The sequence below is a fragment of the Leopardus geoffroyi genome, chromosome E1 (assembly GCF_018350155.1).
Source record: "Leopardus geoffroyi isolate Oge1 chromosome E1, O.geoffroyi_Oge1_pat1.0, whole genome shotgun sequence".
Classification (NCBI taxonomy): domain Eukaryota; kingdom Metazoa; phylum Chordata; class Mammalia; order Carnivora; family Felidae; genus Leopardus; species Leopardus geoffroyi.
The window spans coordinates 60,909,793-60,935,404 of record NC_059330.1 but is presented as its reverse complement, the minus strand read 5'-3'; the positions used below and the strand labels follow the sequence as shown (position 1 = coordinate 60,935,404).

Sequence of the window (25,612 nt, the reverse complement as noted above, 5' to 3'; positions counted from 1 at the left end):
CCCCGTCCCCGGAAGCCCGGAAGCCACTCCCTGGTCGTTCCCAACCCCGGAAGTCGGCAACTCCCGCTCCCTAAATCCGGAAGTCAGCCACCCCGCCCGGCCCCCGGCAGTCCAGAAATTACCCCCAATCCGTCCCCCTAATGTCGGAAGTCAGCGACGCCCGATCACTAGACTCCGGAAGTCAGCCGCCCCGCCTCCGGCAGTTCAGAAGTCAGCCGCTCCGCCCTCCGCCCCGGAAACCACCCACAGCCCGCCCTCAAGCCCCGAAGTGGGTACTCCAGCTCCCGGCAGTCCGGAAGCCGGTGCCGCCCCGCCCCTGGCAGTCCGGAAGTCAGTCGCCCCACCCCCGACCCCGGAAGTCGGCGGCTGGTTGTCCGCCGCGAGGTCCCGGCCCTGCGCTCGCGCCCGCCGGGTCGTGCGCTCGGTAGGGTCGGGGGTCGGGCCACCGTCGAGGGCTGCGGGCGGGCTGCAGGTGGCGCGGGCTGGCCACGCCTGGGTTCCAGGGCGTCCTGGAGCTGCGGGAAGCGGGCCGAGCGCGCAGGGCCTGGCTGTGGGGGTCGGGGGCAGCCCAGTGATGGTCCAAGATCTAGGACCTGGGTGTGTCGATTGAATGCACCCTTTACTGTCAGATGGTTGATTTGACTTTCCTGGAGTTTCTGCAAAGCCACTCACGAGCTGGGTCCCTCGAGTAGTGCTTTGCGGGCGCTGCGATCTTCGGGGCAGTTAGGCCGCTCGGCGCAGCATTTACTCAGCAGATGCTTGGGCTCGTCCTGACCCTCCGTTGCATAGCCTGTTGTCCCAGCGGCCGGAGGGGATCGTAGAGTGGCTTTCTCGGCCAACGCCAGGGCGTACTCAAGCTACCGCGAGCCTTCACTTCCCTTTCTTGGTGGAGGCCGGCACAGGGAAATGAGGGCGAGCTGGTGGGTTCAGCTGCGGTGTCAGAAGCTTGAATGCACACTGCGGAGGGCTAACGGTTTCCAAGTTGGACGGGGGCAGGTGGCGGTCAGGTGCCTGTTGACGCTTTGCGAGTCTGAGCAGGGCAGGTAGCCCCAGTCCAGTCGGTGTAACTGGGCAGAGAAGGGCCTTGAAAAAGAAAGGGTCTCTGGGGGCTGCAGAAATGGCCGTGGGCACAAGCTGACTGGTTCCACCGGTGCCCAGGCTTCCTTCCTGGGGAGGAGCTGGGCGCTTGTGTGCAGACAGTGGCGGGAGGACTCCATTTGTCTGTCTGCTCGTCCGCAGCCCGTCTCCTGTTGAGAGTGGTGCCCTCGCGGTCCAGGGATGTACATGCAGGTGGAGTCACGCACCAGCTCCTGCCTCCATCTGAAGAGGGCTCCAGGCATCAGGTCCTGGTCTCTGCTTGTTGGTAAGAATTTCCATGTTTTCCCTCAAGTTAAAAATCTACCTTTAAAAAAAGATGAAAATGAAACTAAATTGTTCTTCCTTTGTTCCGTTACCCCCAAGTATAGCAACTGTTTTGTTGCTTTGTATCTTCCCAGCCTTTACTCTCTGTGCATGCCTTTGCAGAGAATTCCCACAGCCCTTTTTTCACCACTTAGCTTCTCCTACTGTGTGTGTTCTTCTGAGGTCTTGCCGTTCCCCTTTTACTTGCTTTCGTACACCTGCTTGTAGGTGTATGTTGCAGGCTCACGTGATGGGCCACAGTTCATTCCTGTTTTCTCTCTGTCCCTGGCGCCGTCTTTCCGAGGGTCCAGCACCCGACTGTGCTGTGTTGGTGGGATCCAAGGAGTGAGGGCTGGAATGGCTGTGCCATCAGCAGCGGTCTCCGGTTCATCTTTCCCGTCACCCTGCATGTGGCCTCTTGCCTGTTCTGCCTCATGTGCCATGTAGTGAACTTTATATATGTCTTGTGTTCGTTCCACACCACATGCTGTTGGCAGGTTCCTCTGTCTGGTTCCCACTCAGCCCTGGAAACTTGAGTAGAGAAGCGTGTCCAGGGAACACTGAATGGCATTTGCCATGTTTCCGAGTGTACTCCCTGGATGTTTCCCCCACTTAAAAACAATTTTTTTTTTTTTTTTTTTTAAATTTAAATTCTAGTTACTTAACATACAGTGTGTTTCCCCCACTTGTGAACCTGGTGGTCTTCAGTCCCCCTGCTCCCCACCTGCAGCCATCCCTGGCCCCCGAAAGGCCTGCTTGTCTGGGCCTGGGGCTCCTGGGAGGAGGGGGCTCTGGGCTGGTGGTGGCCCACTACTGAGGCACCTGCTTTCTTTTCTCTTTGCAGGAATCTTGTCTATTGGCCTGGCTGCCGCCTACTACAGTGGAGGTGAGGTGCTTCATCTGCTCACCCCCTGCCCCGCAAAGTAACTTCCTCTGACGTTTGGGAAATAGAGCAAAGAAACAAAACCCTTCATTCGTGACCCACTGAGGCATAGCCTTTGGAATTGGCGCCCCTGCCTCTGTAGCCCCAGCTCTGTGCACTGGTGTGGTTTTCCTAGTATGCCTGTGCCATGAAGCCTGTGCCTTCCCCTTATATCTGGAGCATTTTCCTGTGTCATGAAATATTCTGCCAAAAGGTGCTCTCTTGTGCCAGCCTGATGTTCCGGTGCAGGCTGAGCCATACTCGCAGCCCCCCTGTAAGTTCCTGCCCCTCCATTGTCACAGGCTATGCCAGCCCAACTCCTCTGTCTCCAGTAGACACTGGAGGGGGAGCTGAGGGCACCCAGAGCTGGCTGGCCGTCCTGGGCCAGGGTTCCTTGCAGGCACGGGCAGCCAGCCAGCCCCAGACACCACTCCTGCCCAGTGTCCACTGGGGTGGGGCCCCTCATGGCCTTTGCCCTTCACCTGGCTGCGTCCTGTGTTTGCTCCTCAGATAGTCTGGGCTGGAAACTCTTCTACGTTACTGGCTGCCTGTTCGTGGCCGTGCAGAACCTGGAGGACTGGGAGGTAAGGTCAACACAGGGCGCTCAGGTGTTTCTGCTCCGGGCTTCCCCACGTGGGCATCACAGCAGACGGAGAGGCTCTGAGGCCTGAACTTTTAGCTTAGTGGTTTCTGGCTAGTGGCATTCGGCTCCTGGGCAGGGAAATCTCCTGAAGCTGTTTTTCTCCTAGAAGCTCTTCGTGACTGTTTGCACCGAAATTCTTTACTCTTGAGTGTTGCCATAGCACAGAATAGAATGATGGGCTCCCTCGGTGGCTAATGTCTGTCTCCCTTGGTGGCCAACAACCTCCCCTGTGCCTTTGTCCCCTTCATGAGGAACCGCATGACCCAGCGTTGCTCTCTGACCTCCGAGCTTTGACCTCCATGCTTTCGTTTGACAACCTCAGCCGCGGTGCTTGCTTCTGTTTTGCTTGCAGAGAGCACCTGCTTTGATGCCCCTCTTTCTCTCTACACACCCTGGTCCCGTGCTCCCAACAGACAGGAGCACGAGAGCATCTGGCTGCAGGTGTTTGGCTCTGGCAGAGCACTTGGCCGTCAGGGTTGGATTTCAGCTGGGTGTCTTCCTGAGCGTCTGCTCTGGCGAGTCCGGGCCTCCTCTCTGGAAATTTTGTGTGTGGCTGGCTTGCAGAGAGGCCAGCAGCCAGGTGATCACCTTCTGGCCGGTTTTCCAGGAAGCTGTCTTCAACAAGGGCACCGGGAAGGTTGTGCTGAAGACGTTCAGCTTGTATAAGAAGCTGCTGACTCTTTTCCGAGCTGGTCACGACCAAGGTGAGGCACAGAGAGTGCACAGGACCCGGGGTGTGGCGGGAGGCCAGCTGCCCCAGGCTGGATGGAGGGTGGTGAGTGGAAAACAGAGACCAGGCCTAAGGCCTGGAAGTGGGGTGGGTCCAAGCTGGCCATTCAGTGACTTGGGGTTTTGCCCTGCCTGGTGGACACAGGGTGTCCCCAGACATTGCCGGGTAGCCCCTAGCTCAGTGGCCAGCCATCAGGGACCAGGAAGGCATTTTTCAGCAGTTGGGGGAAGATGAAGCAGAAAGATGGGCAAAATAGAGCTCAGCTCCTCCCTGATGCGCTTGAGGGCACGGGTAGAGTTTTCAAGGGGCCGGCAGGAGTGCTAGATGCCCAGACAATGCTAGCGGCCCAACCTTGCGCTGTGGTCACTGACCAGTGATGAGGGTCTCTGTACGGTAGCCTTGAAGTGGCTGTGCCCAGCACACAGGCAAGAGGGGCAGGCGGGAGGTGGGCAGAATGCAGACACTGACCAGCTCCCCCGCAGTGGTGGTCCTACTGAATGACATCCGGGACGTGAACGTGGAGGAGGAGAAGGTCCGCTATTTCGGGAAGGGCTACGTGGTGGTGCTGCGGCTTGTGACGGGCTTTTCCCACCCCCTCACCCAGAGTGCCATCATGGGTCACCGCAGGTAAGCTGTGGGCAGGGGACTCGTTTGGCCAGGGCTGGCTGCCTGTGCCCCTCACCCCTATCAGGTGGCCCTCACAGTGGACGGCCCAGCATGGCAGGGCACAGGGAGGGGACTTGGGGAAACATGGACTGTCCCTGCCACTAGGGGAATGTTGGAAGTCCCCACAGGGACAGAAGGGTCTCCTTGAGGACAGGGTCAAGTGACCCTCACCTGGGGTCAAGTGAGGGTCGGGGCCAGAAGGCACCAGGCCCTGGAGGTGGGCGGTCCGGCAGGTGGTGGGTGTGGTCTTCCCGGCCAGCACCTCTGCCGGGGTAACTTGCCCCTCCTGTTGTTGCCCGGCCCAGTGACGTGGAAGCCATTGCCAAGCTTATTGCAACCTTCCTGGAACTGCACCGCCTTGAGAGCCCTGTGGAGCTGTCTCAGAGCAGTGACAGTGAGGCTGATGGTCCAGGGAGCCAGAGCTGACGCCCGCGGAGCCCCTGGCCTTGGTTCTGGTGGCACCCTCGTGGGCCTCCTGGGCCACCAGCAAGTCTTCCTCCAGCGCCTGGCTGTGTCCCTGGCAGCCCCGGGGTGGGACCCTCAGCCATTCCTGCTGCTTGCTTCTGTCCTCTGAGGACGCCACAGGCTGGACTTCCTCTGCGGGCTTTGAGGTGTCCGGGGAGGGCATGAGCCTCAGATCTGCCTCTTCCTGGCATCGGACGGCTCCAGCCTAGGCAGCGTGGGGACCGGGTCTCTGGGAAGGATGCCCAGGCTCCCCAGGGTGGGGAGGAAGGTTTGCCAGCACTGGCTCCCCCCAAGCTGTTCAACCCCCCGGTGCAGCAGGTGAGCACAGGGCCAGCAGCTGGGTCAGGCTCTGAGGATGCCCACGCTGGCGTGTTGTCCCCAGGAATCCCAGTGCTCCCTACACACAACCCCCCTTCCCCGGCTGGATGTCCTCATTGGTTAGAGAGGTCCTTCCTTGCCCAGGGTCTGCAGGGCCCAGGGCAGATGGCGAGGGTCCTGTCTGGCTGTGTGCACTGTGGCCACGCCTGAGACCTCCCCAGCCCACAGACAACAGTCTCCACCCAGGATCACGGCTGGGCTGTCACAGGGCAGAGAAGGCCTCAGCCTAGGCGAAGCCTGCTGGTCAAGAGGAGGCTCTCTTGGCTTCATGGTGGGCCTAAGCCAGGGCATCTCCCTTAAGAATCAGGTCCTAGCTTCTTGAACCCAGGCAAGAGGTGGGCTGGGCCCACAGCTGCCCCTCAGTGGGGCCCAGGGCCGCAGGGCGGCGAGGGCACCTCTGAGCAGGCCCTCAGGAGGCTGTGTCTAGGAATGGTCAGGACACAGAGCACTGCAGTGTCCCCAGGCCCTGGGTGAGTGAGGACAGTAGTTTCTAGGAAGCAAGAGAAACAAGATACTCCCTCTTCTCCATGGTGGCCGCCAACTAGCCCTGATTTGAGGACACAGTCATTTATACAAGCCAAAGTTAGGTTTTTAAGTGGTTAAGTCTGAAAGCCTTTTTCTAAAATAAAGTATGAAACGTCGTAATGGGTTTGTGGTGTGTTCATCCCAGACGACAGATGCTCTGTACTCTGGAGGTGGCTCCCCCCCCACCTTTGCTGGGCCCCCAGGGTGAGGAGGGTCTTGGACCCCTGTGCAGGCCTGACTGCAGCCAGCCAGACCCATGGCAGTTCTAGCTTCCACTCCCTTTATTTCAAAAGAGCTGAAGCTCCCACGCAGACTAGCAAGTAGGCCCGGCACATGATGCCTTCCATTGGCCTTTCGAACGACGGCCGTCTGCGCCGTGGGTGCTGCCTGTGGCCGGCAGTCCCAGGCGCCTGGCAGACCTAGGGGGGCCCCAGGGGATGACTCCGGCTCGGCCCCTCCCCTCAGGGGTCCTGACCCGAGCGTGGGCTGGGGCTGGGGCCGGCGCCGGCCGCCTCCCTGAGGTCCTGCACCAAAGCCTGCAGCCGCTGCAAGCTGGGCCGCGTGTTCTCCTCCAGCCACTCCTCCACGGCGTCCGGGTAGAAGACACGATGCAGGGCGGCCTCCAGCTCCTGCACCAAGGTGCTCCACCTGGCCAGGAGGCTGAGGACCAGAGCCCATGGTGAGCCCGCCTGCCGGGCACCCCTGGGTGACAGCTCACAGCCTGTGCGCTACGCTCACATTCCGAACAACCCTACAGGTCGGTATGGTTCTGTGCCTCGGTTTGCCCATCCATGAAACATGGCTATTAGTGCCCACCTCACAGTGTTGTTGGGGATAAATGAGTGACTATTGTGTTTTCACATCTAAAACTGGAATGCTCTTTACATCTAGCTGGCAGGGTTTTTCTTTATGTGTGAACCTGACAGCATCTGATGGCATCTAACCCTGCGTGGACACTGAGTTGGCCTTGGCTCAGAGCTGTGAGCCAGGAGAGCCCGGGGGCAGGGGGGCTGTCTGGCTGGCTGGCTGGGACTCTGTCCCCACGGTGCTGGTGGGGGGGGGGGGGAGGGGATGTGGGGCATGCGGCAGCAGCAAGGCCAGGACAGGTCTCCAGCAGGTCTGGCTCCATGATGAGCCCTGGGCCCTCACCTTCTCAGGTGGGAATGGCCTAGCCTCTAACACTGAAGGCACAGCAGTCAGCAAAGCTGACTCACCTAGGAATTCGTGGCTGCAATACCTACAGAGCTTGTCTTAGTTCAAAGCCAGTAGCCACAGAAAGCTGTCATCAGGCGGCAGAGGACGCGCAGCCCTGGGGGTGGGCACCGCGGGGAGGGGGCGGCTACCTGAGCGCCTGGGGCTGGATGTGCTGGACCATGACCGGGTGGATGAGCTTCCGCCCGCGGTGATAGGGGCTGAACCAGCCGGTCACGTACCTGCAGGCAGTCCGCACAGGCAGACCCGCTGCAGCTGACGTGTCTGCCTCACGGTGGTTTTAAGATCATACTTCTAAAAAACTTAGGAGTCTGGGAGGCATTTTAAACAGTTGCTTGCCCCCGGAAGTCTGTCTGTGACCACCCTCACCCTGTCCCGGGGGAGTGCGGGGTGGGGCTCAGCCCCTGCCTGCTCACCTGTCCCTCTCCAGGAGCGTGTCCACAGAGCTGCGCAGGTGGAGGCCGACGTGCGTGACGAGGGCCAGGATGTCGCTGCCAGGGAAGGAGCCGGCCCCCTCGCTGCACGGAGAGCCACCGTGCTGAGACGGGTCCACAGAGTGCGAGGGCAGAGGCGGGGCTGGGGGTGGGCAGGTTACCTCATAAGATCAGTTATTTCTAGGCTTGAGATCCCAAGAAAGTTCTCCACTCTTGCTTTAACGTCTTCGGTAAAGCCTCCTGCAACCAACCACAGATGGAGGTGGTTGGAGGGGCCTCTGGAAGGGAGCGAGGCAGGGGCCCTGTGCCACGGTGCTGGCCTGGTGGTGGGCAAAGTGGCCAAGGAGGCCAGCATGCAGGTGCCAGCCCCAAGGAGACCTCGGGGACAGATGGGCCCATGGCTTCTCATTAAACACATGAAAACGGGCTCATTATGCTAAGAACAAGAAAACAGAGAATCAAGAGCAGCGACACCCCTCGGGAGACTGCCGGCTGTGCCTCCGGCGCCCCCACGGTGTCCCGGGTGCACGCAGCACCTGGCAAGTGTGGTTTCTCACACGTGGAGCCGTCCCGAGCAACTGGAAAGAACCAGAGAGGCCTGCAGGCACCACTGTGGCCGGGCTCCACGTCAGTGTGGGTGGACACATGCCACTGGTGCAGGAGGGTGCCAGCTGGGAGGGCAGGAGGCCTGGGTCCGCGGAGGGTGGAGGGCTCCACAGCAGCAGTGCCCTCCACGGAGCAGGGAAGCTGAAGCCCGCGCCCAGCATGAACGGGGTGTCCGCTGGGGTGTCCCCGTGCCTGCCTCCTAGCGGTTCACAACCACCGCTTCAGAAGCCATCGAACAGAGCAGAGGGCGGGTGTCTGTGCTTTTCCTGCTGCATGCAGCCTGCACGCAGTCTGGGAGCCGGGCCTGCTCCCCCCAGGGCCTCCCACACCTTTGTGCACCAGCACCACGTGTGCCAAGCAGTCCTGCGGTTCAGGTGCACATGGTTCTGTGCCATCTGCGAGTCCCCGTCTCTGCCAAAGTGGCAAGCGCTGGGGCCAGCCTGGGCATTCAGTGGATTTACATAGCAAGGGCCCTTTTCTGCACCTCGCCCATGGTGAATTTCCTTCACGGGCTCTCTGGGGGCAGCAGGGTGGGGGGGGAGTGGCTGAGCCCCTCTCTACTGGTGTGAAAGACCAGAGTCCAGCCCCAAGGAGATACAGTTGGCGGCATCAGGCACTCCCGCCACCCGGGAGGAGCAGGAGACCGTACCGTGTAGGAGCGACTGCAGACAGACGGCCAGGGACGGGATTCCCACGGGCAGCAACTCGCACAGCACGGAGAAGTGATCGTACCTAAGTGCAGGGGAGAGGGGCGCTCAGCTCCTGCTTGCACACCAGACAGAGCTGGCTGCTGCCTCTGGAAACATCCCACCCAGAAGGCCCTGCCTGGGGGCCCGCAGCTGCCTCCGCCTCTGCCCTCCCGGGCGCAGCAATGGACCAGGCCTTGGTCCGGAGGAGGGGTTCACGTGCCCCTCTGCTTTTCAAATGGTGTGAAATCCCCAAGGGGCCAAAATCTGTCCCCATGCCCGCCATACGTGAGACAAGTCACATGTGGCCCCCTGGAGGCGGGGCTGCCGAAGTGGCCCTCTGCAGAGTCTGGGGGCTGGCTGGCCGTGGGGTGTGAGGCGCCCAGGCGCCTCCCCTCTGACTGAGGCCCAGAATGGATGGGCCACGGAGGGGTGGTCGTCCCGGGCAGCAGCGCTGCGTCGACCCTCCGAGCAGGTCGGCCCGGGAGCTTCCCCGGGGCCTGTGTGGCCTTACCTCTGCCAGCCGGTCAGGACGATGCCCTGCAGCATGTCTGCGGGCCCGCTGGCCGCCACCTGCAGCCACTGCACATTGTTTCTGAGGTGGTGCTCGATAGGGGTCAGGGCCTGGCTCGCCCCTGTGGCCCCCTTGAAGGCACTGGCGGCCCACAGCCGGAGAAAGCCGCACCTGCGGTACTTTTCCATGAGGAGAGCTGAGTGAGAGAGGGTGCGGTGTGACCGGCCCGGGGCCCGAGGGGCCGTGGCCGCAGAGCCCAGACACTGAGAAGCCAGGAGGAGCCCACAACCGGGCAGGCTTAGATCTCAGTGAGAGAAGAGACTCGTGGAAAATACCGCGGAGGACAGGCTATCCCGGTGTGACCCGCGACGGGACGTGTGCCAGGGGGCTCCCGGGGCTCCCGTGGGAGGGGCCTGAGTGGAAGCTGAGGTGGTTGGCAGGATTCTGATGAACCTCAAGCCCCTGGGCCGCCAGGGCTCCAGGGTCTCAGAGGCCGTGGCCAGGTCACTGACCTTTGCCGTGGATGTCCAGGTCGGCCCCGTAGTCCCAGAGCACGGGCTCCACCAGCTGTGGCACCCCTGACGCTGGGGGCAGAGAGAGGCTGTGAGCTGAGGCCCGTCTGGACACATCCTGGCTGCCCACAGGCCTTGCATTACAACGGAGCACAGGCTGTCTTGTTTAGGGGGCGTGAGTTTTTTTTTAACATTTATTATTGAGAAACAGAGAGAGATAGAGCATGAGCTCTATGGGAGGGGCTGAGAGAGAGGGAGACACAGAATCCGAAGCGGGCTCCAGGCTCCGAGCTGTCAGCACAGAGCCCGACGCGGGGCTCGAACTCACGAACTGTGAGATCATGACCTGAGCCGAAGTCAGAGGCTTAACTGACTGAGCCACCCAGGCGCCCCAGCGGGCTGTGGATTTTGAGAACAGACTCGAAACAGTTGAGTTCTTGACAGTAAATGTTGCAACCATGAAGCCAGCCAACTTTGGAAATGACCAGACTCTGGGAGTTCTGTAAAAAGCGAACCCCCAGTCTTGGGGTCCCAGAGCTTCCTACGAGGGGGAAAGGCTCTGTCTGTGTGTGACGGTGGGGGCACTAGGACTAGTGCAGTAGGAACACATTACTACTTGGATTTAATTCTAATTAGTCCTAGTGAGAACCCTAGTGGCCACACCTGGGGAGGGCTGCTGCCACGGACACACCCCAGTCCTGCAAAAGTGGGGGCAGTGGCTAGGCTCTAGGCTGAGGCTGTGACTGGACCATGGGGTATGTCTCTGTCTCATCCCAGAGCCTTAGCCACGACCCCTGCAGGGCTGGCCACAGGGTTGTGTGAGGCTGAGGCGGTTAAGAGGCACCAGACACTCAAGGCCCAGTGGGACCCTTTCGCCCCCATCCCCCATTAGGGCCCCATGGCTACTCTCCATTCAGACTCATCACTTTGTACGCCTACAAGACTCTAAAATGCCTTCTGGAGGAATGGCCCTTTTGTGTGAGAAAATCTAGGAAGTGGCTCTAAGGGGGTTGCCTGGAGAGAGCACTTCGGGGCAGGGGTCCTAGAGTGCTCCCCCCTCCCGAGACCAGGGTCCTGGGAGCCGCTGGCCTCCTTACTCCCTACTTCTGGCACCAGAAGCCTGAGGGATGGGCCTGCCAACCTGAGAGCTGGTCCTCGGGGATGGCCCGCAGCATGTCGTCCCACACCAGTGGCGTCGTGGCGGGGTGCCGGGCCAGCACGTGGCAGGCCACCGCCTTCATGTGGGACAGACACAGTCTTGCTTTGGTGTTATGCTCCTGTCGCAGCCACCGTCTCGAGGCCTCACCCTCTCCAAGATAATAGACCTGGAAGGAAACACAGGCCCGCCTCCGGATCGCCCGGCCTCAGAGACCGCGCTCATGCCATGTCTGACGGATCTCAGTGGCAGCTGCCTGTGGGGAGGAGCTGGTGAGGGGGGCCCTCCTGCTACACCAAGACCTAACTTCCACTCAAGATTTCCTCTGAACATTCACAGCAGCCCGAAGGCGAGCTAACCTGAGTGTCTGCCAGCCAACGAGTACATAAAGCACATGGGGGCTGGCTCTGCCCCTGCTGGGGGCGAGGACAGCACGGCTGTCTCAGGCCACAGGCCATCCCTCGTCCAGCTCCATGGTTCTGCCCGCATGAGGTCACGGGTCAGCTGGGAGGGATGACCTGGCTTTATCCTTCGTCCTTTGGTACGTTGACTACTTTTGTACGTAAGAGAATAACCCACAAAGTGGGACCAGGAGCAGGGGCTGCGGCAGGAGGGACGCCCGGTGGGTGAGGCTCAGGCAGAAGAACCGTCGAAGGACCCACCTCGTCGCAGCCGACGTGGAGCCACCGGGCGCCCGGGTGCAGCTCCATGACCTGGCTGATCATGGCTCCCACCAGAGCCAGGGACTCCGCCTCATGGGGGTTCAGGGTGTTAGGGAAGAGCGCCACTTCTCGGAGGTGAGCGAGAGCCTCATGCTTCAGCACAAACTGCGGAGAGATGACAGGAGGTGACAGGAGGTGACAGACGCTGCAGCCACCCTGCGGAGTCACAGGCAGGGCCTGCTCCAGGTCCCCAAGAGGGCGCTGGCGGGCCAGGCTGAGCCCCTCTTTCCTCCCAGTCTGCCCGGGCTGGGAGAAGAACACGAGAACCAGGCTGCACGGGCTGTTCGGTACAGTACAGACGTCAGCACGTCCTCCCCTGAACACGTGTAGAACGGAACACTGGTCAAAACAGCCATTTCAGGGCTCTGGACGTGAACCAAAGGTGAACACCACACCTGAAGCCTGCTAGCACTGTGGTAAGAACAGAGAGTCTGCAGCACCCCCCCCCCCCCCCCCCCCCCCGGCGCTGGCTGAGCACAGACCCCCTGGGGCCACCGTCTGTGAAAGCGGCAAAGTCGCCCGAACTCTGCGGTCCTCATGGTGTGTGTGTGTGGGGGGGGGTGGCTACCACCAGCCAGAAATGTGATGGGTGACCGTGGAAACGAGAGCCGCGCACACACGGCTGAGGCAGGGGACTGGGTGAACTCCCAGAGCCCCCAGCGCCTGCAGCACAGGGTGAGTCCTGACGGCTCAAGTACACGGCTGCCTGGGCCCTGGCTGACCACCAGCCATAAAGACAGAGGGGTGGCCCCTAGGAAGCCAGGCCAAAAGTACACATTAGAATAAAACACTATGGGGTGCCTGGGTGGCTCAGTTGATTAAGTATCTGACTTCAGCTCAGGTCATGATCTCACAGTTCATGGGTTCTAGCCCTGCGTCAGGCTCTGTGCTGACAGCTCAGCCTGGAACCTGCTTCAGATTCTGTGTCTCCCTCTCTCTCTGCCCCTCCCCCACTTGTACTCTATCTCTCAGTCTCTCAAAAATAAACAAACTGTTAAAAAAAAGAATTTAAAAAAAAAAATTTTTTTTTTTCAACGTTTATTTATTTTTGGGACAGAGAGAGAGCATGAACGGGGGAGGGGCAGAGAGAGAGGGAGACACAGAATCTGAAACAGGCTCCAGGCTCTGAGCCATCGCCCAGAGCCCGACGCGGGGCTCGAACTCACGGACCGCGAGATCGTGACCTGGCTGAAGTCGGACGCTTAACCGACTGCGCCACCCAGGCGCCCCTAAAAAAAAGAATTTTAAATAATGTATAGGGGCACCTGGGTGGCTTAGTCGGTTAAGCGTCCAGCTTCAGCTCAAGTCATGATCTCATGGTTTGTGAGTTCAAGCCCCATGTTGGGCTCTGTGCTGACAGCTCAGAGCCTGGAGCCTACTTCAAATTTTGTGTCTCCCTCTCTCTGCTCCTCCCCCGTTCATGTTCTGTCTCTGTCTCTCAAAAATAAATAAGCGTTAATGCGCGCGCGCGCGCACACACACACACACACACACACGCATCAGTAGCCACACACAGCTGGGGAGACAGGCCTGCAGATTTATTCCAGGCAATTCCAACCACTTGCAGGGGAAAAAGTCAGATTCTCTATAACATATTATCCGAAATGTCCAATTTTCAACCAAAAAATCATGAGATGTGCAAATAGGAAAGTGGAACCCAGACTCAGGGAAAAAGCCAATTGATAGAAACTAACACTGATGTGGGCCCAAATGTCAGAGTTATCAATAACTTCAAAGAAACCATTATGAAAATGTTCCCAGAATTAAACTATAATAATGAAAAATGAAAATCCATTTCGTGGGCTCCACAGAAGATTTGAAACATCAGAAGAAACAGTGATTGGGATGACAGACCAACAGGGTCTCCTCAGGCTCAACAACACAGAGAAAAGGTAGGGAGAACGAAGAGACTCAGAGGCCCGCGCGGGGACATTAGGTGCCCTAACGCACACGCGAAGGGAGCCCTGGCCAAGAGGAGAGAATGGACACAGAAACACTTGAGGACGTGGCCCCAAACTTCACAAAAGTGATGAAAATAATCTACAGTTCCAAGAAGCTCGATGAGCCCCAAGCAGGATAAATGCACAAAAACCCAGACCTAGAAGTCCTACTAACCAAACCACTACAGCAAGGCAAACGTACACAGGAAGTCCTGAAAGCATCAGGAGAAGAAAAAACTTTGGGAAATAATAACATAAGGAAAGGCTGACAGAGCCTGTTCACGGATCGGAGAAGTCAGCAGAGTAGAGGTAATTTCTCCCCAAGTCGACTTACAGATTTAATACAATTTCAATCAAAATCCCAGCAAGGTTTCTTAAAGACATACAGATAAACTTAGTCTAAAATATATATGGAGAAGCATGAGGCGCCTGGGTGGCTCAGTTAGTTGAGCGTCCGACTCTTGGTTTTGGCTCAGGTCGCGATCTCACGGTTGGTGGGATCAAGCCCCGCGCTGGGCTCTGAGGACAGCCGTGTGGAGCCTGCTTGGGATTCTCTTTCTGCCCCCCTCCCCATGCTCTTTCTCTCTCAAAATAAATAAATGTACATTAAAAATATATATATGGTTCAGAAATGGGCCACAAATAATGTCAACTGGTTTTTGACACAGATACAAAGGCAATTACAAATTTCAAATTCCAAAGAAAGGATAATCTTCCAATTAGTGGTGCTGGCAAGACCAGCCATCTCGAGGGGTCATAGGCTATGTGCACAACACAATAAACCTCACCCTACACCTCAGGCCTTACACAAGAATGAAGTCAACACGGACCATAACAGCAAGTGGGAAGTGTACAAATGTAGAACTTTAGAAGGAAACAGGAAAAATCTTCATGATCTGGTGACTGGCAGAGAAATGACACCAAAAGTACGACCCGTCAGAGCAAAGCTGAGAAACTGGACTCATCAAAATCAGAGACTTTTGTTCTTGGAGATACACTAAGACGATGATGACAAAGTTCAGATTGGGGGCAAATACTTGCAAATCACACATCTAACAGACTTGTATCCAGAATGTCCAGAGAACGTTAAAAACTGAACAGTTCAGGGGCGCCTGGGTGGCGCAGTCGGTTAAGCGTCCGACTTCAGCCAGGTCACGATCTCGCGGTCCGTGAGTTCGAGCCCCGCGTCAGGCTCTGGGCTGATGGCTCAGAGCCTGGAGCCTGTTTCCGATTCTGTGTTTCCCTCTCTCTCTGCCCCTCCCCCATTCATGCTCTGTCTCTCTCTGTCCCGAAAATAAATAAACGTTGAAAAAAAAAAAAAAAAAAAAACTGAACAGTTCAGAAGACAAAATGTGCAAATACTCATACAGCTATGTCACAAAGTGGGTATCCTGGGGTGCCTGGGTGGCTCATTCGGTTGGGCGGCCGACTACAGCTCAGGTCATGATCTCGCAGTCTGTGAGTTCGAGCCCCTCATCGAGCTCTGTGCTGACAGCTCAGAGCCTGGAGCCTGCTTCGGATTCTGTTCTCCCTCTCTCTCTTCCCCTGCCCTGCTTGCACTCTGTCTCTCCGTCTCAAAAATAAACATTAAAAAAAATTTTTTTTTAAACCCAAAAAACAAAGGGGGTGTCCTGATGGTACGTAAACACAGGTAAAGGACCTCCTCCAGAAGGAACGAACCTGAGGACACCTTAACTTTGGATTTGTGGCCTCCAGCACAGAGAGAGCACGCTTCCGTAGTCTCAAGTCGCCTGGTTGAAACACTTTACTGCAGTGGCCCCCGGAAACAAATGTACCCTGAGAGCCCCACAAGGGCCCCCTCAAGGAGCAGGATTGGGGGGCCAGGCTGTGCTCTGGAACGACAGAGAAAGGGGCAGAGGGCACCGCTAGGGGGGCCTTCTAGCAGGTCAGGCGGTAGTTCGCACAAGGGTGGAGACAGGGATAGCAGGTGCCAACTCAAGAGCCTGAGGAGCAAAGGCACACGATGGCCTGAACTGCAGGGGTGGGAGGGGTGCCGAACAGGGCAGCGGAGACTGGGTCTGGGGGTCACGGAGCACGGGGAGGGGAGGCAGGAGTGGGCACCGCATCGTCTAGGGAGAGCGGGAGGTGAGGAGGGAGGGTTTCGAGAGAAGCTGTGGGGACCGCCACATCCAGCGGCAGCTACAGGATAGCACGCTGCTGGCAGAAGTGGCGTCACAGCCAGAAGTGGGGGGCCGGAAAAGCGTGGGGTTTGGAAGGGAGCAGCTGGGGCCACGCAAAGCCCGAGACGCAAGTTAAAGGGATGAGAACCCGTGGCTGCATTTAGTGACTCGGGGGACGGGGGCGGGGGGGGGGTGCTGTGGAGATGCTCTGTGGCCCCTGGTGGTGGGAAGTGAGGAGCGCAGAGAGCGCATTACGGAGATGCGACAGGAAGGTTAGAGGCCAGAGGCCTGGGCGGTGTGGGGGGGGGTGGGGGGGGCAGGGGCGGTCCCGGGTGCTCGAGCACGAGAAGGGAAGGGCTGCCCGTGGGTCTAGCAGGTGTATCTGTTAGAGGGAAAAACGGAATCTGCAGCCACTAAGCGTTTAATTTGCTTTTCATTTTTGATGCAGACGTGAAAAATGTTTCCGAAGATCACACAAGAGCTTGGGGAAATATTTTCAGTATCGAATGATGAATACAAGTTAAAAAGTAAAACAACTCAGCCCCCAGGGCTCCATGGGAATCATGCATCCCCCACTGGCTCTTTCCCACCATTCCTTGGACAAAGTCGCTCTGATCTAGAGTCCTGTGCTCTCCGGTCGTTTGCAGGGCAGGGGCTTGCAAGAAAGAGCTGCTCCCTGCCTGTGTACCCCTGAGCCCCACACCTGGGTATTAGGAACCTCTGTTCCTCCCACTTACCTCCATGTGTCCAAATGTCTGTACCAATGGAATGACCTCTAGCTCATTCAGTGCAGCCAGATGCAGGATCTCTTTGATTTCAGGGGGGCTAGAGAGACAAACATCGATCACCCAGAGAGGTTCCCACCACCTCCATTCACACAAGAGCTCCCATTCACACCTCCCGTTCACACGAGAGCTCCAGTTCACACCACCTCCTGTTCACACCCCAGCCCATGTTCACACACACACACTCATGCTCCTGTTCACGTTCCCTCTCCCTTGTCAGGCTCCAGGGGGACTCTCCTTGGGAAACCGGTATGGTCACCCTTGGTCACTATTCCAAAAAGTACAAAAGATATACCTAAGGTTTCAGAGAGGGCTCTCTAGAATTTTGGAACATGATGCGGTTATGTTCTCAAATAACAGTTTGCTTTTTACTTGCTATTCTTACCCAAACTATAAGAAGCAAGTCGTTTTACAAGAAATTAGAAATCATATACTCGAGCAGGAACGGTAGATGGGCTGAAGGACAAATCTGCCTGCCTGTTTCCACACGCCCCATGACCTAAAAATGGTCTCTGTAGTTTAAAATGGTTGAGAAAAATCGAAAGAGGAATAATATTTTATGACATGTAAAAATTATATGAAATTCGAATTTCAGTACCCACAAACAGCTTTATTGGAACACAGCCATGCTCACTCATTTACATTATCACCCATGACTGCCTGTGCTCCACAAATGGTTGTAACAGAGGCCAGGTGGGCTGCACAGCCTAAAATCCTGACTGTCTGGCCCTTTACAGAAAAGCTGGTGACCCCTTTAATAGAGGAAAGAGAAAAGAGCTTCAAGGTTGTGGCGGCGGGACTCAGCCCCGTGGGGGTTAGCTTCTGTCTGTGAGCACGCCTGAGGGCAGGAATGCTCCAGGTGGTGAGGACAGCACGCAGGAGGGCTAGTTGCCCACTGCGTTACCAGTTGTCGTTCATGAATTTATCTCAAAAAGAAAATGATTTCCAGTTTCTGTATGTGTTTGAACCATTTCTTAAGTTAATCAGTTCTCTGAATGGATTGATTTTAAATAGACCTTTTTTGAGCTTCACAGGTACCCCAGCACTTTTTCCACTTGAAAAAACACACTAAATAAACAAAAGATGTTCAGTGTATGAAGAAAAACAGAATAGTGTGAAAAGACACCTCACTGCAATGTTAACACTCTGAGCATGCGCATGGGGCGTGGACATTTTGGGGAGTTCTGACATAGAGCCAAACCTCCCTCCAGAACGGTGGGGTGCTTCAGAGCCTACCAGTGGGAGGTTTGCTTTTTCTGACCTTGTGAACACAGAGCGTTAGAACTTTTTAAAAAAGTTTCGCCAATTGGATAACCAAAAATGGTGTTTGACTTGTTTTAATTTACTTTATACTAGCGTATGCTTATCGGACATTTTAATTTCTTTTGGGGGATCTGCCCGTTAATATCCTTTGCTCATTTTCCTTTTGGGTTATTTGTTATTGATTTACATGGACACCGTAACTCTAGGGGCGCCTGGGTGGCTCAGTCGGTTGAACATCCATCTTTAGCTCAGGTCATAATCTCATGGTTTGTGAGTTCGAGCTCCACATTGGGCTGTCTTCTGGCAGCACAGAGCCTGCTTTCAGATCCTCTGTCTCCCTCCCGCTCAAAAATAAACATTAAAAAAATAATAAAATGGACACCATAACTCTAAAGCCCAGCAAGGTACACCCACAACCACTGTATCTACTTTTACGGATTCTGACCCCCTTTCCTTTAATCTTTGTTTTCCTGATGAGGGTCCCAACCATGGCCTTAAAGAGCAGCATCCCTTTCCCCACCCCCCCGCCTCCCCCAACCCTCCACCCTCCCCCTAAATGTTTCCAAATTCTCTTCAGTGAGTGTGTTTTATTTTCGTAACTAAGACAGGCGTTTAAAAGCCAGACGTGGGCTGCCCCACCACTGCCAAACCCTCGCCCGCCCTGCCCACACCTCCGGGCGGCCCCAAGCAGCCGCCTTCTCCGTGGCTGGGGTACCTGTACGCGTGCTTGGCCCTCAGCAGCCTCAGGTGGCCCTCGTAGGGAAACATGTCTTCATACTCGAGGAGCAGCCCATTGGCGCCCAGGGCATGGAACAGAGGAAAGACCTGGGGGAACAGGGATGCTGTGAGGATGCGACTATCTGAAGGAAGGTGACAGCTGTACCCCATGCGGTCTGCCTTCTTGCTCGAGGGCATGGTTGTAGCCGAGATTCACATTTTTCCTGGAAACGGTTAACCAGAATGCATACTTTGTGTTACACCAAATCGAACTCTCTACCACATCAAGTCTTCACTTGACACAGGGTGGGTCTGCACCTGTGGAGCAGAGGCGCAGCTCAGCCTGTGGACAGCGAGGGGCTGAGGGCGTGGCAGGAAATGTTCCCACCTCCTTCTCTACCTTTATTTCAAAGGGTATGACTTCCTATTCTCAAGGATTTTCAGGACTAGTTCATGTCTACCATACACAGAACTGAGATTTCTTTCTGGTCTGATGTCAAGGCCAGGGTGGAAAAGAACACATCTTGGGCGCCGCTGGAGGGGCCTCCTGCAGGTATCTGAAATAGCGGCCCCTCCCTGGATGATGGTCATTGTGGGTTCCACAAGATTTTAACACTCCTGTTGACGTATCTGTCAAGCTTTCTCTCTCCACAAGTGTGGGGACATTCTGACGCAAGCTGGATGGAAGGAGCAAAGGAGCCTGGGGCTAAAACTTAGCTGTAGAAAGTTCATAATCGGTAGTAGACTGCAAACTACAAAGAGAGGTAGACAGATTGTGGAAAGGAAAGAGCTCACGCAGGTCAGGCATGTGGATAAGGCAACATAACGGTCTCGGTATCTTCCGTTTTCCTCGGCATTTTTCCCTCCGGTTTCCTTCTTAGCCTGTCGTGGCCATCTGACCACCACGGCCGTTCGGCACTTCTACCGTTGGCGTTGGTGGTGATCCTCTGTGTTGTGGGTGGTGGGGAGGCTGTGGGGCCGGGCGGCCTGGCTGTCCCCCGCACACACTCCGTCCGGCACTGGACCCAGCTGGGGAGAAGGTCTTCACTGTGAAACCGCACAAGCATGCACACACGTGACAGACTAGGCCCCTGTGTCCTGCTGTCAAGACTCAAAATCGTTTTACCTAATTGCCACTTTTCTGACTAGAAGATTTCTAAGCAAATCCCGGACAACACAATTGTTCACCTATAAGTAATTCAACACATATCCCCGACGAAGACTTTTCACAAAAGCACAACGATAGCAACTATCCCACCTAACCAAACCACTCTTTAAAGTCATCCACGTTCCAATTTTCCCATGTCTAGAATCATTTCACGTGCAGCTTAAGCCCAGTCCAGACGACACCCACACACTGCATTGTTTTAACAGATTTTTTAAGGTTCTCTGATTTTTAACGGTACCCTTTTTTTAATCTGGAATTTATTTGTTGAGGAAATCGAGCCCCTTGTTTCGCATGGTTTCCCAAATTTTGGATTTGATGGATGGTATTCTTAAGACGTCCTTTCGTGTGTTTCCTGTTCTCGTGTGTGCTGGCGGTCAGACATGGAGGTGAGGTCAGGACCAGGTTTCATTCTTTTGGCAAGAGTACTTCATAGATGCTTCTAGAAATCACAAGTCTGGCTGCTCCACTGGAGTGATGTCAGGCTGATCAGTGGGTTCAGGGGCATCAGCCAGACCCATGCCTTGAACTTCCGCCCAATGGTTTCAACTACCACTGACATTACCTAGGGCGCCCTGAACAGGAACTGTGAGGTGGTGACTTTCCAATGACGTCATTCCTCATGTCTGTTGGCTGGAATGCTTCCTTAGGGCAGAATTTTCTCTCAGCAATTATTTGGTTACTCCAGTCCTGCCACTGCTGCCGCTGGTGGTTCGTCAGTAAATTCTCTTGGATGTTTACAATCGCTGGTCTGTAGCTTTTGTACCATGAAGACGATTTTGGTTGGATGCAAAATCCTTGATTCATGTTTCACTTTCTTGACTACCTTAAATATGTTCTTTCCTTGTCTTCTGTCATAAAATGTTGCTGTCAAATATCTGATGCCAGCCTAATTTTCCTTCCCTCATATACAACTTGGGCCTTTTTCCTGTGTGCCCAAAGGAGTTGTTCATTTTCATTTTCTTTAATCTGATACCTTTGCCAAAGGATGCCTTAGTGTCCGTCATTCTAGGTACACAGTATGCCCTTTCCACATGCAGACCCAAGTATTCTTTAATTTCCCAAAAGCGTTTTTGAATTGTAGTTTCTGAGCACTTGTCCGAGAGCACTGCTTTGGTTCCCTGCTCTGAGGACTGTTGAGCATGGCTGAGATACAGCGTCTTCCTCATCAAGAGGTGGGGTCTACCCCCAGCCTTGAATCTGGGCTGACATGGACTTGCTTTACCAAGAATCACGCAAGGCCCAGGATGGCTTGCAACTCTGGAGCCTAAATGCTGCCCTGTGACTGCCGTGCAGACAGGAGGCTGGCCTACCCTCTGTGAGGCCAGGCACCCACGTGGAGCAGAACTGAGGGGCCCAGCGGACAGCCAGCACTAACTGCTGGACATGTAAGGCCATCTGGGACCGTCTGGCATTCCTAGTCGTCAGGGGACTGCAAACACAGGAGGGAACGGGGGCAGACCGGCAGAGCCACCCACCAGACCAAAGAAACAGACAGAAGGAATTGCTGTCTGAAGCCTCTAATTTTGGGGTGGTCGACCCCCCCAGCAGCAGGTCACTGAGGCAGTGGCTCCAGCAGCAGGGGAGCTGGACCTTCTTTGCTTATCTTCTGTATTTATCAATTTGTTACAACGCTTTTTATCTCTTCATGTGTGACATTTTCTTCTTCCTTATTTACTTCCCAAGAGTACGCTTTCCACGGTGTCTGCTCACTTCTGTCCTTCTAGTTTAGTCTCTGACTTTGTTTCCTTTTTTGTCATAACTCATTCCTGAGCCTGCTAAGCCGTTGCTCTGTACCCTTCTGTCTGGCTATTACTTGCTGGGCTTCTCTACTTCTGAATACACTGTTTGCTCATAGCTCCTATCATTTTCTTAATATCTTTTATCTTATTTTGAAATATTACATACAGCTTCATCTGCTTTGCGGTCGCATCTTCCTGGTGCACCTTTGTCCTTATGGTGTTCCTGAGATCACGATTCTCTTTTTTCTTACAGTGCCTGTGTATGATATTTAACCACAATCCTTTTCTGCTACTCATGTTTTTTATTTAAAAAGTTAAAAAAAAATTTTTTTTACATTTATACTATGTATTTTTTTTTAATTTTCTTTATTTTTTAAAATTTACATCCAAATTAGTTAGCATATAGTGCAACAATGATTTCCGGAGTAGATTCCTTAATGCCCCTGACCCATTCAGCCCATCCCCCCTCCCACAACCCCTCCAGGAACCCTCGGTTTGTTCTCCATATTTATGAGTCTCTCGTGTTTTGTTCCCCCCTCTGTTTTTATATTATTTTTGTTTCCCTTTTTTTTTTTTTTTTTTAAATTTTAGAGAGAGAGCACAAGCAAGGGATAGGGGCAGAGGGAGAGAGAGGGAGGGAGGGAGGGAGGGAGGGAGAGAGAGAGGGGGAGAGAGAGAGAGAGAGAGAGAGAGAGAGAGAGAGAGAGAGAGAGAACCTGAAGCAGGCTACACATTCAGTGCAGAGCCTGACGCAGGGCTCGATCCCACAACCTTGGGATCATGACCTGAGGTGAAATCAATAGTTGGATGCTGAGCTGACTGAGCTGCTCAGGCGCCCCACTACTGCTCAGGTTTTTTTTTTTTATTTTTATTTTTTAACATTTATTCATCTTTGAGAGACAGAGAGACAGAGCACGAGCGGGGAAGGGGCAGAGAAAAGGGGACACCGAATCCGAAGCAGGCTCCAGGCTCTTAGCTATCAGCACAGAGCCTGACGTGGGGCTCGAACTCACAAACTGCGAGATCATAACCTGAGCCAAAACCAAGATGCTTAACCACCTGAGCCCTCCAGGTGCCCCTAAGAACAGGTTCTTGTGTTTGGAATGGAGATGGGCCGGTCCAGGGCTCGCTCTCTGTGGTTACAAGAAGAATCAGGAGTTACAGACACCATGCAGCCACTTCCACAGCACTTGGCCTCTGCATCCCTTCTCTTGGCACCGGAACCTTTCCTCTGCTCCACTTTCAATGTTCTTGCCCAGCTCACTGTGGATTCTCTTCCCAACGCTGCTGTCTGTAATGTGGGGCTGTCTTTCTAGAAGTTTCTGGAAGGTATTTCTGAGAGCCTTGGGCCTCTGCAACATCTTCTGAGTCTTTCTGCACTCACTCTCAAATTGCAGCCAGTGAAACCTCTCCTCAGTTCTTCTCTCACGGAGGACCTGTATTTGCAGGGCCATTTTCTGGCTTCTCTGGTCTTGGCCCTGTCAGAATTCCTTCCTCTGTCCTCCATCACTGCCTGCCTGGTTACTGATCTCACATGGGTGTTACCCTGTTTTGAGGTCTGGCTATACCACTTGGGGTTCATGGGGACACCCTCACACCTCCTTTTGTTGAAGAGGGTATTAGTTTTCCAGGGCTGCTGTATCAAGTCACCACAAACTAGGTGGCTTAATGCAATGAGGATTTAATCTTTTGAGTTCTACGAGCCAGAAATCAAAAATCAAAGTGTGGGCCGGGTGGTGCTCCAGGGAGGAACCCTTCCTTGCCTCTTGCAGCTCCTAGTGTCTCTGGCAGTCCTGGTGTTCCTTGGCTTATAGATGCATCCCTCCAATCTCTGCCTCTGTCTTCACAGGGTGCCCCACGTCTACGTTTCCCTCTTCTTATAAGAACATCACTCATTGGATTAGTACTACTCTACTCCTGCAAGGCCTCATCTTATGTCGCTTATAACTGCAAAGACCCTATTTTCAAATGAGGTCACACTCACAGGTACAAGTGGTTAGGATGTGAACATATCTTTTCTGGGGACACAATTCAGCCCACAGCAAAGAAGCTGTGGGTTTCTTTTGTTGTTCCCCCTGCCCCCTTTTGCTATCCTAGTTGCTCAGTTTTACAAAGGGATTTGGGGGAAACTCAAAACCTGTGCTGCTGCCAACATCATGCCCCAGCCTGGAACCCCGTGGTTGTGCTCTAAATACACATTGCTACAGAATACTGTTTACCACTTTGGAGACCAAAGCCAAGGCAAGGGAGACTGACTAGAGGGAAAGGGGCTCTTACCTCAGAGAGGTAGGAGACCTTTGGTGGAGCTCCTTTAAGGTCCAGATGAACTAATCGCATCTTAAATGGTGAAGAACCTGACATTTCACTATTTGTCATGAAGTCATATGACAAAATCTCTGGTCTGGGCACTTCTTCCTAGTGGAGAAATTCAAAGTTAGAAGCGGCGGAGGCTCCTTTTTGCCCCTTGGCCTCACACTCTGTGTTTCTGTTCTGACACGCCCAGGTGTGCTTTATCCACTAGGAGGAATCTCATTTTACCGACGTGAAAATGAATCATGTTCAGATAAAGGGACCTCATGTTCAGATAAAGGGACCGCTGCCACTTAATCGTGATCTGCCCCTAACACAGAACAGCACTCGTTTCCTTACAAGATGGCTGTAATAACACAAGTGGCCGCAAAATAATTTTGTTTGAAAGACTGTCTTGTGCTGTACGTTCCACGCGGGGAAAACAGGCAGGTAAGTGTAAACGTTTTTCAGGCCCTACAGTATGATGTTTCTGGGGAAAATTTATCTTCAATTTTATTTTACTTTGAAGAGCATTAAAAATCATTTACATTCTAGAGCCCAAGTGAACTTGGTTACGGAGGAAGAAACTGTAAAAATTAAGTCTAGGTCAGAGAAAACTGTCTAGGATTTAAAATAGGCCACGGATAATTTGAAAAATAAGTGAGCCACAAGTATATTAGAGCTGACTAGTTTCCGTTAAAGTACAGGAAAGATCTAGAGGGTAATGAAGTAGCTGGGAAAGACTGAAATCTTCCCCCCAGTGAACATAAAAGCACAGAGGATGAGATGCAAAAAGTGAAAGAAAATCTTTACATGGTGGTCATTTTTACAGTCCACTAATTCAAACTACCCAATCTGTGAAAGGATTCACAAACCCCTAACCTTAAGAAATCTATTCTAAAGCAGGCAGGATAAACTTGATGCAACAGAAACCGGTTTGGTTTTTTTTTTTTTTTAAGAAATTATATTCAAAACAATCGCAATGACAAAATCTTCGAAGCAATTACCTAAGTTACCAGCTGCCGGGTAGATGCGTTTTGTGAACAAGCATTCTGAAATCCGCTTTTAAAGTTGAATTATTTAAAATCGTACAGACCAATTCCATTCTCCAGGGAACAGACTTAAAAGAAACACTTCCAGGCTGAGGGGTGTGCACTGGTGGTGTGCACATCCCCTCCGGTTCAGAGCCAAGCCCTGCTCCCGCCCCTGCAAGCCGAGGTAAGCGAGCACCGCCGTCTCACCTGAAACTCACACGGTGGCTTAACAACGCGAAATCTCCGCAAAATCTGAAGGAAAAGAAACAGAACTCAGTGTTTCATCTCTGAAGAGTGTGCTACTCTCTTTGCTCCGGCTCCCTCCTGCACGAAGTCTACAGAAATGAGACTATCCCGAACACCGGGGCAGGAGGTCACTGGCCAGCCTCTCCGCTCCGCTCCGCTCCGCCTCTCCGTCGGGTGCACCCGACGCTGATGGCACCCCGAATGGCACCCGAGCTGCACTCCGCTGCCCAGTTTCGGGAGTGTGGGCAGGCCTTTCAGACCAGCAAGTGAGTGAACATTTTCCCTCCGGGTGCTCGCCTTCTCCAGACTCCGTCCTCGCGCATGAACCTCTCTGGTAGCTGCGCTCCTTCGGAACCAGGCTGCTGGCGGGGCTGGTTGAGCGGTGCCTTCTCACCCACTGGACGAGGTCCTGTGCGGAAACGGAAAGCTGCACACCAGCTGGGCCCTTGCGAGGTACGCGTGCGCGGAGCACCAGCCGGGCCCAGCACCCCAGGCGTGGCGCGGACCCCAGGGAAGGAAACGGAGACCCCGGGAGGAGGGCTTGGAGACCTCTGAGAAGGGCCCGGAGAGCCCGGCAGGAGGGCGCGCACGCGGACGAGGACGCACTCTGACCGCAGGCTCTGAGGCTCAGCGGGCTCGGAGGACGGAGAGGCGGGCGGGGGGCGCGCGGGTGGGCGGGGTGTCCGGCGAGGTGCGCGCCCAGGTCCGCGGCGCCCCG

At 54.7% G+C, this 25,612-nt stretch overlaps 2 protein-coding genes across 5 annotated transcripts; one reads left to right on the top strand and one right to left on the bottom strand.

Annotated features, from left to right (window-relative positions):
* The first annotated feature begins 291 nt into the window (after window positions 1-291).
* LOC123604180 (cytochrome b-245 chaperone 1) lies at window positions 292-5,850 on the top strand. Of its 2 annotated transcripts, none has more exons than XM_045489990.1 (7): window positions 292-424; window positions 1,240-1,363; window positions 2,246-2,287; window positions 2,834-2,907; window positions 3,574-3,670; window positions 4,179-4,323; window positions 4,668-5,850. In XM_045489990.1, exons 2-7 carry the CDS (start codon window positions 1,279-1,281, stop codon window positions 4,786-4,788), a joined length of 564 nt encoding a protein of 187 aa, XP_045345946.1. In that variant the 5' UTR covers window positions 292-424; window positions 1,240-1,278; the 3' UTR covers window positions 4,789-5,850. The 2 variants fall into 2 exon arrangements, with proteins under 2 accessions (XP_045345946.1, XP_045345947.1); XM_045489991.1 differs by having other exon boundaries at window positions 343-920.
* Window positions 5,851-5,993: 143 nt separating this feature from the next.
* HEXD (hexosaminidase D) lies at window positions 5,994-25,605 on the bottom strand. 3 transcript variants are annotated; one of them, XM_045489980.1, is made up of 15 exons: window positions 25,501-25,605; window positions 25,192-25,303; window positions 24,856-24,900; window positions 23,603-23,740; window positions 18,417-18,526; window positions 16,391-16,478; window positions 11,513-11,677; window positions 10,836-11,019; window positions 9,695-9,766; window positions 9,183-9,378; window positions 8,632-8,714; window positions 7,538-7,616; window positions 7,359-7,460; window positions 7,074-7,163; window positions 5,994-6,390 (listed from the first exon to the last, which is right to left on the bottom strand). In XM_045489980.1, the coding sequence occupies exons 4-15, from the start codon at window positions 23,699-23,701 to the stop codon at window positions 6,192-6,194; spliced, it is 1,467 nt and encodes a 488-aa protein (XP_045345936.1). In that variant the 5' UTR covers window positions 23,702-23,740; window positions 24,856-24,900; window positions 25,192-25,303; window positions 25,501-25,605; the 3' UTR covers window positions 5,994-6,191. The 3 variants fall into 3 exon arrangements, with proteins under 3 accessions (XP_045345936.1, XP_045345938.1, XP_045345939.1); XM_045489982.1 differs by having other exon boundaries at window positions 25,444-25,559; XM_045489983.1 differs by lacking the exon at window positions 7,074-7,163.
* Window positions 25,606-25,612: the final 7 nt, after the last annotated feature.